The following is a 17,880-nucleotide window of genomic DNA, read 5'->3' as shown; positions in this document are numbered from 1 at the left end:
CCCTGAAAGCCATCAGCTTGCTGGGTCTGAGGCAAGGAACTTGTTCTTGAGTTCTCGGGATTCCCATGCCTTCATCCAAAGGTGAATTCCTTGATCCCAGTCAGGGAGGGTGCTCCATTAGGGGCGTCAAGGCGGGCCCCCCTTAGGTAGGTTAAAAGAGTCGTCCTTGACCGGATAGGTAAGGTGCGGCATTGGCTGGATTTCAGCCAGCTTCCGGTGCGTCGTCGATGGTCAGATGCGCCAGCACCGGGAGCCGGAGGGAGGGGAGCTGGAACGGAGAGTTCCGGTTACGATGCGCACGGTTGCGCTCCAGCCGGGTGTCAAGACGCTGAGCTGGCGCTTGGATTATTCTGCTGCAGAACACAAGAGGGCCAGAGCTGAGGTCCAAAGTATTGTTGCTGCAGCTCCCCATGTTGAGGCAGCACTTCAGCACTGCAAGTCGCCAGTCCCAAAATTCACACATTTGGATTTGTTTGTTTTAAAGTAAGGACTGGTGCCTATAAACCTAATTAAACAACATTGCATCCCTTTTTCTGGAGCCTGAAGAGCCAGTCCTTTTTTTTTTTTTTTTTTTTAATTGTGCAATATTGTGGTTCACCCATTCTTTACAAAAAAAACAAAAAAAAAAAAGTTTTCCCTGTTCTCCAGTTTGCTGAGAGTGGGAAATGACAGCTATAAACGAGCCACTTGGAAAACCTCTCTAAATATGTAAATTATTTTAGAAGAGTGATTCTAACAACTGTCTAACTCACTGCTACCTTGGACCTTAGACAGCTTTGACTGTGACAGTAACTGCACCAAAAGAGATAAACGTTTCCTGTTGTCAGTTTTGCATTCTGACTTTGACTGACTGAGTAAATAACCAGAAAAAGCGAATTTTCTTTATAAGAAATTCACTGTTTCCTTAAATGGGAAAGAGTGGAAGGGTAAAAGTATGAGGCTGCCCAACAGGACATTTCAGCCAAGAGTTTGAACCAGCAACCTTTTCATCCTGGGGAATCAGGAGCTCCATCCATCTGTCAGGAGGCCTTCCTATTGCTTGCACTGGGAAGCTCCATTATCTCGCCCTTGCCCTGTACTTGGTCGTCTCTCACCGATCATCAGAAGCCCCGCAGTCACAAACTGCATCTGTGGAAATGATAGCCCTCGGCAGAAACCCATGCAAAACAGTGGTTATGGGGGCGATCACGGCGACACAGAAAATTACAAGGTGCACCTTTATTCATGCTGAACTGCCGAATCAAAAACAAAAAGCTACCATTATGCCCTCCCAACCCTGCATTACATTGTTGCCTTAAGTGAGGCTTTCGTTGGAAACGCTTGGTCGGCCTGCGCTACATGTTGAAATCCGAAGCCTTTCCGCAGCCTGCAGTGCCAAGTCAGGCCCTCTTCATGTCTGTTCTCTGTCTCAGATTGCTCTCTCAGCCCCCAATACCCACCTGCAGGATGAACTCCCTCACCTCCCAAACTCCCCTGACCCTTTTTCTCTCATCACTTTCACCCCAATCTTGCAGTCCAATTCCGGGCCAGTACCCTCAGCACGTGACGCGTGTTTAACGATGCAGATCTGACGAAAGTGGGGTCAGAGCTATGGCTATGTTGGGGACTGATGCAGGGCCCTATTTTAGAGTTCTGGCGACAGTAGGGATTGCGCTCTCACACAAGATCGTGTCCAGTGAATGTTAACGCAAATGAAATCAGCAGAAGTAGAAATAAAGTTTCCACTGGCATACTGGACCTGTGACACAGCGCTTTGAGATTTCTCTGCAGAACGACATAACGCCCGTTATGCAACACCACGCTTCGATGCATCTGCAAGCCATAATTGAAAATTTACCCAACAAGCACACAACGGCAAACGGGGAGAGGGGGAAGAAAAAAAAAAAAAAAGGCCCCAGTGAAAATGTACGATGCAAAAACAGAATGGATGGCTGAAGCCGGACAAGTAGTGTTTCCCTGTATTTGCAGGGCGGTTGTTACCCGCCCCCATCCCAGCCTCATCTGTTAAGAGCTCTTCATTTCCAGCAGCTGCTCAACTGGTGAATTTAAAAGAAAAATAACTGCTGCTTTTAAAGATCATCTTCTGTTCACAGAGCACTATAAAACCAGGCAGATTGTATCACTGCTCATCAAAACCAGGCATTTTATACCCAGAGGCTGGACTGCTTTACGCCAGTCTATAATGTCATTTTTATAATTATCATATTGCACACTTATAACCCACAGATACTACATAATCCAAGCTTAGACCAGCTCATCCTGCATACAAAGTGTTACGCGCCGGACCCGTGCACGGGCCTGCTCACCTCGCTAGCTCCTCTGCAGGTCATGGGTCGGCCTCCCCAGCGGCAGCCGTGAGCTCCTCCAGGCCTCGGCGTCCCTCACGCCGGAGTTCAGCGTCTCCAGTGGCATTGGCCATGCTCTTCTGCGTGCGTGGACCGCCCGGCCTCTTGTAGGGCATGGGGCAGGTCCTAGCTCCGCGGCGCGCCCTGATTGAATGTTCAATATATGGAAGTCCCTGCCTGCACTTTCTTGCCTTGGCAATCGGGTCGGCACTGCATGTGTATTAGTTTGCCTCCGCTTCACAGTCTTGTTCCAGCATCCTACTGTTCCAGCGTCCTTCTGTCCTGTCTCCCCAGGTAGTACCCTCGGACTGTCTCTCTGGTACTGACCTCGACCTGCTCCTTGACCATTCTGTCCGCTGCCTGGATCCTGACCTCTGCCTGCCTTGTGACCTAGTCTGACCTCTGGAACCTGACCCCTGCCTCGATGACTACTCCTCGGACTGATCCTCGGATTCTGACCTTGGCTGCCATTGACGTCTCCTGATTCTGGCTCTGTCCCTTGCCTTGTCATCGCCTACGCTGTTTTGGTCTTCCTTGCTCCACCAGACCTACAGCCTAGAGTCCGACCGCGCTCCCTTGCTGTTCATGGGCACGCTTCTCTGTTACCTCTCCGGGAGACCCTGCGAGGCCCACCTAAGTCCAAGCGGCCCGGGTCCCTACGGGCTCCACCCGGGGGGACTGCGGGCTTCCAGTGGTGAAGCTCAACCTAGCCTCTGTCTCCTCCTGTGCTCCGGCCCCCGCCTGGGGGCAGGTGCTTCCTGGTCCCTACCAGGGAGCTGTTCTCCACTGCTCCAGGACAAGAGTCCACCTCCAAGCGCAACACAAAGGTCTTCAGCTAATCTAACTTTGGGAAGTTAAAAATAAGCTCTCTGCGTGTGCTTTGCCAGGATGGCCTCTGTATCACCCCAGCTCTATCCCCAAGGGTCACCCAATTTTCAAAGGGGCTTTTCTCCACAGGTAAACATTCCAAAGGTTTTATGCAAGTAAATGTTGCATTTACTAGTGAAAATGCAGGTTGCATACTTTTAGCTGCATTTTTTAAAATGGATGGGGTTAGGTCAAGGCATCATCTATGATTTCTACAAAAGCAACATCACCTCCACTTTTTTTTCCTTCTGGTTTACTTTCTCACTGCATACCCTAGCATTATTCTGGCTTTCACCACTGCCTTACTACACTGTTTAGCAAAAGGAAAATTAGTTTCTTACCTGATAATTTTTGTTCCTGTAGTACCACGGATGAGTCCAGACTCCTGGACTTTGCCCCCCCCCCCCTCTAGCAGATGGAGACAGAGCAGTTATCAAAACAAACTCAGCCTATATATAGGCTGGTGCCACCTACAGTCCAGCAGTATTAGTCAATGTCAAAACAGAATGGAACTCTCAAAACCATCTTAACTATCTACTATTTATTTATTTATGCAATTTTTATATACTGTGAGTCAGAACACATGATTCTATCTTTACGGTTTACAATATAATTAAAATACTAGTAGGAAACAGAAAATACAATAAAATAGATAAAATAAGAATAAATAATTAATATTACTTATGATAAGCTAAAAATCTAAAAGCTTTGTTAGAATTAAAAGAGTTAAGAAATAAATAGATAAAATAGAAACAACATGTGGATTTCAGCTTTCAGTAGTCCTTTAAATCTCAATACCATAGGCTTGTTGGAAACACCATGTTTTCAAATCTTTCTTAAATTGTTTTGGATCATCCTGCATTCTCAGGTCTGGCGGTAAACTGTTCCACAGTTTCGGTCCTGCAACCGAGATTGCCCTCTCTCTAACTTCACTTAGGTGTGCCGATTTAATATTAGGTATTGTTAACAGACCTTTATTAGAGGATCTGAGGTCCCGTTGAGGCACATGCATCTTGATGCAGCTAGATAAATGAAGCTTGACCGACGTGCTGCAAATGCGCAATAGAGAGCAACTCTACTGCGCATGCGTGGGCAGCACGTCGGTCAGAGCTTGCCAGTAACAAAAATGGCGCAGCGAGGACTAGTAGTGGCGGCGGCGGCAGTGACGAGCATTAGCGGCGGCGGCAGCGATGAGCAGTAGCGGCGGCGGCGCGCGAGAGGGAGGGAGGGACCTCCCCCGGCGATCTTCCGTCTGTGCCATCCGGGAGGGGGAGTGACTGAGGGGAGGGGGGAGGGGAAGAGTGGGGGGTGGGAGACTAGAGGGTGAGGGAGAATGAGGGGTAAGGAAATGGACTGAAAAAAAAATGTTAATGTAGCCCGTTGTTACGGGCTTAACGGCTAGTATATAATAAAAGAAACAAAACGGTCCACTGAATCCTCCTGGGACCTGAACTTTGAGAACCACTTGAGGACAAAAAATTCAAATCTTTGCCAATCTGAAATAACGAAATACATAAGAAACGAGTGGACTCTCCCTTTCTTCCATGACTCTGACAGGTGGGATTCTGGACTGATCCGTGGTACTACAGGAAAGAAAAGTATCAGATAAGAAACTAATTTTCCTTTCCCTGTACGTACCCGGATCAGTCCAGACTCCTGGGATGTACCAGAGCTTTCTTACCTGGGATGGGATCTGGAGAGACCCGCTCGAAGCACTCCCTCTCCAAATCCTCCTGAAACTGGAGCCTGGACATCCAGTCTATAATGTCTCACAAAAGTATGCAGGGATTTCCACATAGCCGCCCTGCAAATCTCCTGCGGTGATACCATCTGACACTGGCCAAGACGACGCTTGCGAACGAGTAGAAAAGGATCTACCACGAAGGAGATAGGCCGAACTAATAGCCTCCTTTAGCCAACGAGCTATAGTAGCTTTGGACGCCTGCTGTCCTGGTTTAGGACCGCTCCACAGCACAAAAAGATGGTCAGTCATACGAAACACATTGATAACCTCTAGGTAACGCAGCAAAGCTCTGCGAACGTCGAGCTTTCACAAGTCGCCAGCCAAAGATTCCGAACGGTTTAACTCTGTAAAGGCCAGCAACTCCACCGATTGGTTGACATGAAAAGGGGAAACCACTTTCGGCAAGAAAGACGGAGCCATCCTTAAAGAAACGCCTGAATCCAAAATCCGCAAAAAGGTTCCCTACAGGAAAGTGCCTGGCGTTCCGACACCCTACAATCCGATGTAATGGCCACCAGAAAAATCACCTTCAAGGTAAGATCTTTTAGGGTCGATCTCTTCAAAGGCTCAAAAGGTGCTGAGCAAAGAGCAGTGAGTACTAAATTCAGACTCCATGACGGATAAGGATGCTGAATCGGAGAACGCAAGTGTTTTGCTCCCTTAAGGAAATGAACTACATCCAGATGTGCTGCTAACTCTACATCCTGGACGGAGCCATGCAAACAACCAAGCACCCCCACCTGCACTCCGAGGGAACTACATGATAAACCCTTGGAAAGACCGGATTGTAGAAAACACAGAATATCCGACACCAAGGCCCAGGTAGGCGTGACCTCCCAGTCCAGACATAAAGTCTCAAAAACTTTCCAAACTCTAACATATGTGAGACAGGCAGAAGTCTTACATGATCGGAGAAGCATAGCTACAATGGCCGGAGAATAGCCTTTGCGACTTAACCTCTGTCTTTCAAAAGCCATGCCGCTAGACATCGACTTCTTCCAAACAAAAGGGCCCTTGATGCAGCAGGTCTGGGAAAACTGGAAACCGCAGCGGCCCCTCCACAGCGAGATTGAGAAGGTCCGCAAACCAGGGACGTCTTGACCATTCTGGAGCTACCAGGATGACCTCCGTTGGATGGATCTCTATCCGCCTGAGCACTTTGCTGATCGATGCCCAAGGCGGGAAGACATACAGCAGAAGCTCAGTGGGCCCCTCTCTCCCCAGGATGCAATCCGAGCATAGGCCCTCCCTGGAGAGCCACGTGCGGCAAACGGACGAACGCGGCATCGAGTCGTGACAGGAAAATAAAGACAAAATAAATTAAAGAAAATTCAATGAAAATTCAATGAATAAACAGCAAAACGGCAAATACCGCACTGAGACAGGGAGTGAAGGAGAGAGAGCCAGCGCGGGAGAAAACGAAAGCAAAAAAATTTTTATTTTTTTTTAAATTATAAAACTTGCCCGGCAGTGGTCCAAGGTGCTGATCCCTTCAGGTGGAGTGAACCGGGCTCCCCGGTGTCGCACCCAAGCTGCTAAGTAGATAAGTAGGGCCCTCCACCCTGTGAAGCAGCTGCCTCAGACCAGTGGGGGATGGTCCTCTCAAATCCTAACTACCACCTGGGAGGCCATCGACCACTTTGCTGCCACAAGCTCCTTTCTTATATATATATATATCTATATATATATATAGATAAATATATATATTTTTTTTAATAAAGCTGAAATAATCCAGAAACAAAAGTCAAAAAAGTCCCCTAAACTAACTAAACACAAGATACCAACTAAGCACACAGCCCAGACTGTAGGTTTGGCACCTCTCCCATCTGCTGGAGACAGAGGAATACTGCCGGACTATAGGTGGCACCAGCCTATTTATAGGCGGAGTTTGTTTTGATAACTGCTCTGTCTCTATCTGCTAGAGGGGGGGCAAACCCAGGAGTCTGGACTGATCCGGGTACATACAGGGAACTTGAGATTATCAGATATGAATTCTCCTTTCTGGTGCTCTTCAGCAACCCCCCTTCCCACCCAGCCATGTAGTGCACCCTTGTACTTCTGTACCCCAAATACCCCTCTGTGACTTTGCACTTATACTATACCACACTTACTATTATTGAATGTAACTTGCCTTGAGCAACAAGTGAAAAAACATGCGCTAAATACATGATAAATTAATAATCTGGTGCGGATTGGATTGCAGGTAATCTCTTGATGTGACATTAGAAACATTTTCTCCAATTGTTAAGCACCTAGTGTAGGGAACTGTGACCAGCTGGGCTGTCCTTAGTGGGGGGCATAGAAGTGAATTTTCAGAGGAGTTACACATGTAAGTAGCTCGTACTCGTGTACACGCTATTTTATAAGCATCAAAGCCCACGCATATTCTCAGTTTTGCGCACACATTTACCTGTGCAAAAAAAGAGTGGTCTAGGGTTGATCTGGGGCAGGTGGGTAGGAAAGGTATACACTTTTAATGCATTGCGGGTATTCACATGTAACCAGATGTACGTGTTTTTTATAATCTGCATGCACCTGATGCGCACAGGTTATAAATTACTGTAGTAGATCTCTGCACAGCCATATACGCATATGTATGGGGCCACGCACAGTTCTTTGAAAGTTATCCTTCAAATAATCTGAAGACAATTTGCCCCCACTCCTCAGAAATTGTTTGAAACTGTAATTAATAAGCATATTTTCTTTCACTCTATGTAAGCTTGAGATTTAAACTTAATACACGTACTTTATAGTGGGATTCGAACACAAAGGTATATATATGAGGCGCCTGACCCGGATTAAAAGCAGTGTGTAGTATGACATTAATTCACAATGAAGCATTTTTATAATCTCATTACCATTCAGTAACGAACGGGAGAAATGCCATTAGCATTACAGTGCTCTTTGCAGAAAACGGTGGCAAAATGAACAATTTGATTTCAGGAACCTAAATGTTAAATCTCTTAATGCAGAAGTTCAAAGAGCCTCAGAAGAGAAGAGTTTGCTTTTCATACATGTAGGACTTTCTGAAGAATCCAAGATTAAAAAGTACAGATCCTGCAAAAGGCCACAATGGGCCTATGATGATGAGATTAGTGAAATTAGAAAGACTGGTTTAGAGACTGCTGTTTCCTCCATGAACAGGACCACAGGTCCACTTTCTCCATTAAGGCTATGGTTTTGTTTTTTTTTCTGCACTAACACTAATACGTTTCTGCCAATATTTGGGGAAAGGCTCCCATCATCATGTTCCTTTTTTTTTAGCCCTACTTTCGGATGTATTCACACGTACGCATTGCAGACAGTAGGCTCCATTAATTCTGTGTTTAATTTGTTTGCTTTTTAATGCATGCGTTGAAATTTCTTTGGTTGTGAATCTCCTTCCGCTATAAATTCTGTCTTTTTTTTTCTTCATCGGTTAATTTGTTTATTACCGCAGAGGCACTCCGAGCTTTAATTAGTGCCCTTTAGCTGTTGACTCTTCATGTAGCTGCCATGTCTTACAATCAAATGCTGCAGGAAAAGTAAAGGAAGAGAGGTGGCTTATTAATGAAGGAGTGTACCGCTACCTACGCCTCTGAACATATCCAGCGCTGGATTCCCTTCAGGCACAGTAAGCACCTGCCTAAAGGTGCTGTGTGCCATTAAGGGGGCAGGTGCAAGGCGAGAGGTCACCCGGGAGGGGGGGAAGATGAGAGGTTGCCCGCTCACGGCAGTGCATTTTCAGACAGGCCTCTCTTCTTCAGCCCGATCTCACACTACCTGAAGCCTGCACTCCCTCCCATCCTCCTCCTCCTGCTGCTGCTATGCCCAGGGGCATGCCAGGAGTACATCCAAACTCCCTTGCCCTGTCTCCCCAGTTTCTCTCTCTCTCTGGTGCAGTTCCTAGTGCTTCTTTTCTTTCGGTCTAAGTATTGTTTATTTCTCATATTTTTCTGCTTTCTTGAGAGATAAAATGTCACGTAACTTTTTTTCCCCCCTTTTTATTTGTGATTTCCCTACACCAATCTCCACCACATCTTGTATCTTTTCAGATGCCATGGAAACTTTACCAAACAGGTTTTTTGTTTTTTTTTAATTCTTGAAGCACTGAATAGGGCAGATAATGACCTGGAAGCGATTTGCCCAGCTATTGTCCAGTCTCTTCCTGCACCAATCCAACAGCAGAGCAGCATTTAAAGATTTGGAGATGGAAGAGGGAGGGCATTCTGTGTTTCCTTCTTCATTTCTGTGTGTCTCCGACCTTCGTCTAACAAGTTTCATCCAGCAGAAAAACCTCATGTGGCTGAGGCAGGCTGAAGTGCCTTAGAGAGCCCAATAGCTGCATTTTTAAATTCACTAGCAAGCACCTCTGTTGATTGATATCCATAATACCTTCCTTTTGGGAGCACCAAATGAAGGTTCTACAGCAGCGATCCCCAATCTGGTCCTAGAGAAGCCCCTAGGCCAGGGGTCAGGAACCTTTTTGGCTGAGAGAGCCATAAACGCCACATATTTTAAAATGTAATTCCATGAGAGCCATACAATATGTTTAAAACTAAATACAAGTAAATGTGTGCATTTTATGTAAGATCACACTTTTAAAGTACAATAAGTCTCTGAAAATATTACACCAGGCCTTAAGACACCAATACATCTCCTATTAGGAAAACGGACCAAGTCAGGCTGCTATAGAGTCCTACACAGAAACTACACGCCAGCAGAAAACCTCACCTGAATCACGTGCTGTCCCTCACCTAACATAGAATAAAGAGACCAAAACGCATAACAAGAAGCATGCAGACAAAAACTGAATTGGAAACTGCAACAAGCCAGAGTCTCTGTATGCAGTGTAACAAAGGAAAAAAGAAACATCACACATCCTTATAAAACAAATCAAGAAATATAAAATCAGCAGTAAAACTGTACTAACAAAAAGAACATATTTCGAAACAGCTGATGAGTGGAATATCCAATAATTAAAAACTCATATAAAACATTTCCAGATACCAACAAAATATTTCAAAATAGCAGACACAAAGATCCAGTAATGAAAAATAATAAGGATACAAAAATTTTTTTGCTCTGCATACCTGGGAACGTTTGATATCCAGGTGTCCTGAGATTGTTCTGAATTAGCAGGAGGTGGGGTGGTTTGCTTGGAACTTTCTCCTCTCTCAGTCACATACCAGCGCTCTCTCTCACACTGGCTCTCAATGACACACCTATACACACATGCTCTCAGTCACTCACATATACAAATGTTTTTTCTCTCTCACTTATATAGGCTCTTAATTACACATTTACACACATGCTGTCTATCTTTTCACGCTTACACACACACAGGCTTTCAATCACATAAATACATGCTGTCTTTTTCTCTCACACACAGACTCTCATTCACATGCTTACAAACATGTCCTCTCTTTCTCTCATTTACACACAGGCTCTCAATCACATACTCACATGCTCCCTCACCTAAATCAGCTCTCAATCACACACAGACACACATGGTCTCTCTCTCTCATTTAAACACAGGCTCTCAATCACATACTCACATGCTCCCTCACCTAAATCAGCTCTCAATCACACACAGACACACATGGTCTCTCTCTCTCATTTAAACACAGGCTCTCAATCACATACTCACATGCTCACTCACCTAAATCAGCTCTCAATCACACAGACACACATGGTCTCTCTCTCTCATTTAAACACAGGCTCTCAATCACATACTCACATGCTCCATCACCTAAACCAGCTGTCAATCAGACACAGACACACATGATCTCTCTCTTACTTATACACACAGGCTCTTAATCATACATACACATGATCTCTCTCACACACAAAGGATCTCAATCATACACACATACTCTTTCAAACAAACAGGTTTTCAATTACAAACTTACACATACAGGTTCCCAATGGTAAACTTACATTCATGCTCTCTCTCTCACAGGCAGGATCTCAATCACAGACATACTCTCTTTCACATATATAGGCTCTCAATCATTCACATACATGCAATCTCTCACTCACACACACAGGATCTCAAACACACATGCTTGCTCGCTCATTCACTCTCTCTCTCCCCCTTCCCCCCCCCCCCCCCCCGGGAACTCGCGGCAGCAGCAGCCACCTCCCAACGCTAACCTCCTTCATTTTCAGCCCTCGCGGAGGCGAAGGCGGAGTCCCATCGGCCGCGGTTGAAGATTTTCATTTTCCTCCGAGCCGCGCTGCAGTCTTCTTCCCGCGCAGGCACCCGATGCTCTCCACTTCCTCTTCCAGGCCGCGGGAAGAAGAGAGCACCGGCGTGCTCTCTTCTTCCCGCGGCCCGGAAGAGGAAGTGGAGAGCATCGGGTGCCTGCGCGGGAAGACCCGCGCAGGCACCCGATGACTCCAGCGCTGGCACCCGGCGACTCCCGCGCAGGCACCCGGATGACTCCAGTCGGCGTGCTCTCTTCTCCTCCCCCCCGCGGCCCGGAAGAGGAAGTGGTGAGCATCGGGTGCCTGCGCGGAAGGCACCCGATGCTCTCCTCTTCCTCTTCCGGGCCGCGGGGGGGGGGGGAGGAGAAGAGAGCACGCCGGTGCCGCTGACTCCAGCTGTCCTGCCGCGTTCCGCCCGGGCTGACAGCATTTTAAGCCCGGGCGGGGGAGGACCGGGGAGCAGCTGGGTCAGCGGGGAACCGCGAAGTATGGCGACACGTGTCTGCGAGCCAGATGCAGCCCTCAAAAGAGCCATATCTGGCTCGCGAGCCATGGGTTCCCGACCCCTGCCCTAGGCACTTTGGTTTTCAGGATCTTCACAATGGGGCAGATTTTCAAAAGGATATGCGCGTAACCCCCGAAAAGCTGCCCCTGCCCGCGCCAAGCCTATCTTGCATAGACTCGGCGGCGCACACAAGCCCTGGGACGCGCGTATGTCCCGGGGCTTGCAAAAAGGGGCGGGGCATGGGCAGTCCGGGGTGGGGGCGTGGCCTGAGCCTCCAGGCACAGCGGCCATTTGCTGCTGTGCCCGGGATCGCGGGCCGGCCGTTGGTCGGCAGGCGTAACTACTTCAGCAAAGGTAAGGGGGGGGGGGGGTTCTAGGTAGGGCTGGGGGGTGGAGGGAACGGCTCGGCGCACGCAAGTTGCACAATTGTGCACCCCCTTGCGTGTGCCGACCCTGGATTTTATAACATGCGCGCGGCTGCGCATGCATGTTATAAAATCGGGCGTAGATTTGATCGCGCCAAGTTGCGCGAACAAATCTGCGCCCGCGCGCAGGTTTTAAAATCTGCCCCAATGAATAGGCACGAGGCAGATTTGTATACACTAAAGTCAGTGCATGCAAATTTATCTCATGAATATTTTCTTGTGGATATCCTGAAAACCAGACTAGGGGCTTCTCTAGGACCGGGTTGGGGACCATTGTTTTATAGTGAATTCAGTCATGGTGAAGCCAATTGCTGAGAACCTTAATTAGAAACTGAACACATGCTAGTTTAAGTTGCCCCAAGTATTGCTGACATACAATTACTGTTTATTGGAAGAAACAGCATCACTGACTGGTAATAGTGGAGCCCCTGAGGCAGCGGCTGTAGAGCTGTGAACCTCGGCCTGAGTCGGGCATGTTTATGGATACGTCTCTGCATCAATAAAGTGTTGGAAAAAGATCCAGGCATCTATTCTTTTGTGTTTACCTGACGGCTATCATAGATTGGACTATAAAATCAGCACATCCATACGCGCATGCCTGCAACCGCGCGCACAATGATGCCCATGCGGTTCTTTAAAAATTTATCTTTATATGATAGCACATTGCACTATCACAAGACCATCAAGTCAACATAATTTTAATTTATTTATTATTATGGTCATTGAGCTAACCACTAAAAAATAGTAAGCAGTGAGCACTGTGTGCATGAACATAGACAGCCACCTAAAGAGTTAAGCCAATAGACTTTGGGTCAGGGGTAGACAACTCTGATCCTCGAGGGCTGCAAGTTAGTCATGTTTTCAAGATACCCACACTAAATATTCATGAGATGCATCTGCATGCATTGCCTCCAGTGCATGCAAAGGCATCTCATGCACATTAATTGTAGATACCCTGAAAAGAAGACTGGCTTCCAGTATATGAGGGCCAGAATAGCTTACAGCTGCTGTAGTTTTTGAAAATTTTACTGCCACTCAAAAAATGGCCATTTCTGGAGGTGAGGTGAGGTCAGGAGGAGAACATTCACATATACACACATATCTCAGTGCATAGTCCCATCTGCAGAAAAACACGATGCAAGCACCCATGCAGGTTTTAGAAATTTTTAAAGAAGAAACTATCTGGAAGAGAAAAACGTACCCACAAATCTTGCCACTGTACACTTACTGAAAATTGCTCCATATATATATTGTGGTGGTGCTAACATGTGCTTCAGCACAGCAGGAAGGAGCCTTCAATAAAATAGAAAAATAAGATTTCTCTCAATTCTGATGCATTCTTGGCTTGCACTGGCAGGTTCTGGATCCTGCGCCAGCTTCCAAATCAATGAAATCCTCATATTTAATTTTACTTATTGTCAATATGTTACTGTCAATGTTTTATTGAACGGTTCACTCAGTGCATTTGTAAAAATGAAAAGAAAGCTTGTGGTCAAATAAATGATTAAGGACTACTTAACTTCAGAATGCCAACTCTGGATCAAGATTGTCATTAAATAATTAAAGATAAAACATTTCTCTTCCAAAAGAAATGGGCACAGATGTTGGAAATGGTCCCACACACATCATCAAGAAATAACAAAGGTCTAATCTGTACCCAATGTGAACACAATGTGAACATCTACATACGATCATAGAAAGAAGGTGGGATATACTGTGCATTCCAAGCTATATGTCAGCTGTTATCTTTTTAGGTTGTGATGCCTTTCACTGGCCCAAGGAAACAGATATTGGAGCAGATTTTAAAAGCCCTGCGCGCGTAAATCCAGTCGGATTTACGCGCGCATGGGACTTGCGCGCCGGCGTGCCTATGTTGCATAGGCCGCTGGCGCGCGCAAAGCACCAAGGCGCGCGCGTAAGTCCCGGGGCTTTGCTTGGGGGGGGGGGGGGGGCGGTATTTGGGGGCATTCCGTGGGCGGGGCCATGGGCGTGGCGCTGGCCCGGGGGCATGGCCGAGGCCTCCGAACCAGCTCCCGGGCTGAGGAAAGCACGCCGGCAGCTGGCCGGCGCGCGCAAGTTATGCCATAAAGGTGGGGGGGGGATTTAGTTAGGGCTGGGGGGTGGGTTAGGTAGGTGAAGGGAGGGGAAGGTGGGGGGGGGGGGGGCCGGAAAAGAAGTTCCCTCTGAGGCTGCTATTTTCTCCAACCAGACTTTGGAGTTTAGCTGGAGAGGACTTAATACATGTACTTACCAACTAAAAGGGCGGATGTAATAAGGCCCATGCTGAAACTGGCGCAAACTTTCTGCATATATTTTTTTAGTGCGCATGGCAAAAGCAGGCGCTTCCTTGGGCTGTAATAATGGGATGGCATGCAAATTAGAAATACACACCAATGCCTGCATAAAAGCCCAGATGCAGAAAGCCACAGGTAAAACCTGCACTAAAATAGGCGCAATTGAAAAAATGTTGCAGGCTCAAGAAGAGTATTTCTAACTTACAGCTGAATACATTGGCACCACATTATTCTAAAATAAAATGTTTCAGGTCCTACTGTCCCTTTTACTCCACTGCTGTCATTAGTATGGTTGTCCGTGCAGCCTTTTCTTTGCCAGATGCCCGGGGCCACTTGGCATGGATCAGCACTGCTGAGAGATAGCAGGAGTCGAAACCGGACTGGCAATCTCTGGGGGCCACAGACAAGTGCTAACACCACCTGGAGCCACAGGACTTTCAATTAAACCTTGCCCTGACTCAGGCGCTACAAAATCTGCTTTAAAACCCCCCCCACACCAACCAATCTCCCTGCCAGCATGACTCCCTGCATAGCCTGTGAATGGTTAATTACCTCCTTTACGTGCCATTTTCATGAACTCATGCAAAACCTGTCGTGGGTTATTACTCGGGGTATGTGCATGCACTTTTTCAGCGCTAAACGCATTATTACATAGGCGCATACAATTAGAGTGGAAAACCACGTATAGTCACTCGCACAAAAAGCCACAGCAGGTTTTGCACAGCTTATTACATCAGCTCCCAAAGTTTTCCTCCGCCCCCATAACACGTCCATCCGATGGCCCTTTTAATCCAGATAAATTTTGTGCACACAGAAAGTTATGCAGTTGGGGGGAGTTAATATTCAAAATCACTCAGGACTTTCCTTTTTTGACTTACTGTATCCTTGCTACTCAGTGTTTTTTCTCCCCCTTTTTTCTGAATGAGTTAATTTACAACAAGGAATAGCCTATGGGCAATGGGAATAAAAAGTACGTTCACATTTAAGCCACGTTTCTTTTACCTGTATGTCGTCATCCTCCTGCGTCGCAGCTTTGGACCCCACAGCAGCGTCGAAACGTTCTAAAAATGAAGTCAAATGGACCTGGTATTCTGCAGCCAGTGGCTGCAGACTCTTCAGAACATAAAAGAGCAGAGTGCCCCGCACAGCAAGGGGGGAAAGCGTGTTCCTCACTTGCAAAAGCTCGGCATAAAGCGATCTGGCCCTTTCCAGCTTTTTAGCCAGCTAAAGAAAAAAATAAAAAAGAATTAGCGTCCATTAGTTTCCTTCTATCAGAAGAAACAGAACATTAACAAATCTTGACCAAAGCTGAGGCACGCTAGCCATTGAAATGAAATTGTACTGCCCATCCATCCACTGCCCAGGAATTCAGAATTTTTTAAATCTGCAAGGTTGTAATTTTTTTTTTTTATTTAATTGTTTTACTTTATTATTATTATTATTTTTAAACAGGCTGCTACTTTGGCAATTATTTGTCTGAATAGCCTCCTGAAAAACATATAAGAGATACAGGCCTTATCCAAAAAAAAAAAAAAAAGGACTTTACCCCACCTTCTGTATTCAGGGAAACCAAATATCTGGTGCATTAAGCTGCTTCAAAATACAATAGCAATGTGACCAGCACAACAATAAATATCCTCTTATTCTAAGACGGATGAAAAGAATTTGTCTCCTTTTGTGTCGACAGGGAAATACTTAGCAGGTTTAGCTCCACGAGAGCAATTTTCAAAGGTATTCCCGCGGCTATAAAGCGATCAAACCCGGTGAACCAGCTGCCCGTAATCCACCCTCCCCCCACCGACACGGCTAAAAAGCAAGCTGGGCATCCCGTGGGACCCGCGCTTTCAGCTGCACGCGGTGGAGCTCTCACCGGAGGCGCGAGGGAGGAAAGGTTTGTGCGCAGCTGGCGTGGACTCTACCCGCAGATTTCCGCCTGCGCAAACAGAGATGAGCAGTGGGTGGGGCACTCTGTGCCCATGGGAAAGTTTTTTCAAAGAAGTGAGCACTAAATACGCTCGTGGGGAGGGGGGCGGAGGAAGGGATAATTTTCAAAGCCCAGGTAGGGCAGCTTGTCTACAAATCGCCCTCCTTTGGCTGTCAAAAAGTGAGGTCTTCCATAGCGCATGCACCTTTGACCGAGTCTCCAAGGAACTCTTCCAAGAAGCCCATTAACGTGGGCGGGGGGAGTGATATACAGTGTGCATACATGATATTTTCACAGATGCACTCACTATTATCGCCCGCCTGCGCAAACAAAGCGGGTGCAAAGCATGCAAATGCATGTAATGCGTGTGCTTTATGCCCATTTTAAAAGAGAAACCAAGGGATAGAGTTTCTCTTTCTCAATGAGCGTAAAGGACAGGGGAGCTAAGAACACCTGCGCACATTGCAACCAAGCGAGCTATTCTCCCTCCCCGCCCTTTCCGTTTCCCAGCATCTTCCCTCCCACCCCCGCCCCCTCTTCCCTCTCTTTCCCAGTACCCATCCCACTGCACACATTCCCTCCTAGTACACGCAGTTCCCTCCCTCCCTGCCTTCTTTCCCTCACACTTGGAAAGCATGAGGCTCCGAGAAATGTCACGCGATAGAAAAAAAGAAAAAAAAAAAAAAGCTCTGCTCCATTCTGCTCCTGCTTCCCCCTTCTAAACCCATCCCCCCCCGACTCAGCTGCTTGGTCGCAGGAAGGAGCAAGAGGAGGCCTGGAAAGAGAACCAGGTCTGCATCCACTCTACCCCGTCCTCCCCTCCCCCTCTCCCCCAACCCTGACCCCACTGAGTGCAGGTCGGACACATCAGATATTGCTCTGCCCACCCGATGGGAGGCGGCAGGTAGCCAGTGGTGTATGGTGGGGTTCCCCCCCTTTCCTTGTGCTCCAGCACTCGGTCTCCCGCCTCCGATGCCAGTTAAAATCCCCCGGGTTACCGCCAGAACAAGTACAACACAGTAAGTGGAAATACCGTGAAACAGCACACGCACGCACGCACATAGGGGCGGATTTTAAGAGCCCTGCTCACGTAAATCCGGGCGGATTTAGGCGAGCAGGGCCCTGCGCGCCGGTGCGCCTATTTTACATAGGCGCACCGGCGCGCGCAGAGCCCCGGGACTCGCGTAAGTCCCGGGGTTCTCCGAGGGGGGCGTGTCGGGGGTGTGTTGGGGGGCGGTCCCGGTCGTCGTGGCGTTTTCGGGGCGTGTCGGCAGCGTTTTGGGGGCGGGTACGGGGGCGTGGCTACGGCCCGGGGCGGTCCGGGGGCGTGGCCGTGCCCTCCATACCCGCCCCCAGGTCGCGGTCCGGCGCGCAAGAGGCCCGCTGGGCGCGGGGATTTACGCCTCCCTCTGGGAGGCGTAAATCCCCCGACAAAGGTAAGGTGGGGGCTTAGACAGGGCCGGGTGGGTTAGGTAGGGGAAGGGAGGGGAAGGTGAGGGGAGGGCAAAAGGAAGTTCCCTCCGAGGCCGCTCCGATTTCGGAGTGGCCTCGGAGGGAATGGGGGTAGGCTGCGCGGCTCGGCGCGCG

At 47.8% G+C, this 17,880-nt stretch overlaps 1 protein-coding gene across 1 annotated transcript in view; it reads right to left on the bottom strand.

Moving 5' to 3' along the window:
• LOC115096908 (dynein beta chain, flagellar outer arm-like) overlaps nt 1-17,880 on the bottom strand; it is a 630,228-nt gene that overhangs the window by 186,879 nt on the left and 425,469 nt on the right. The window contains 1 exon segment of the mRNA XM_029612190.1: nt 15,372-15,593. Within this exon segment, the coding sequence (XP_029468050.1) occupies nt 15,372-15,593 (222 nt within the window).

Source organism: Rhinatrema bivittatum, chromosome 8 (genome assembly GCF_901001135.1).
Source record: "Rhinatrema bivittatum chromosome 8, aRhiBiv1.1, whole genome shotgun sequence".
Classification (NCBI taxonomy): Eukaryota; Metazoa; Chordata; class Amphibia; order Gymnophiona; family Rhinatrematidae; genus Rhinatrema; species Rhinatrema bivittatum.
The sequence above is the reverse complement of the archived record's forward strand: the minus strand, read 5'-3'. Positions and strand labels throughout refer to the sequence as shown.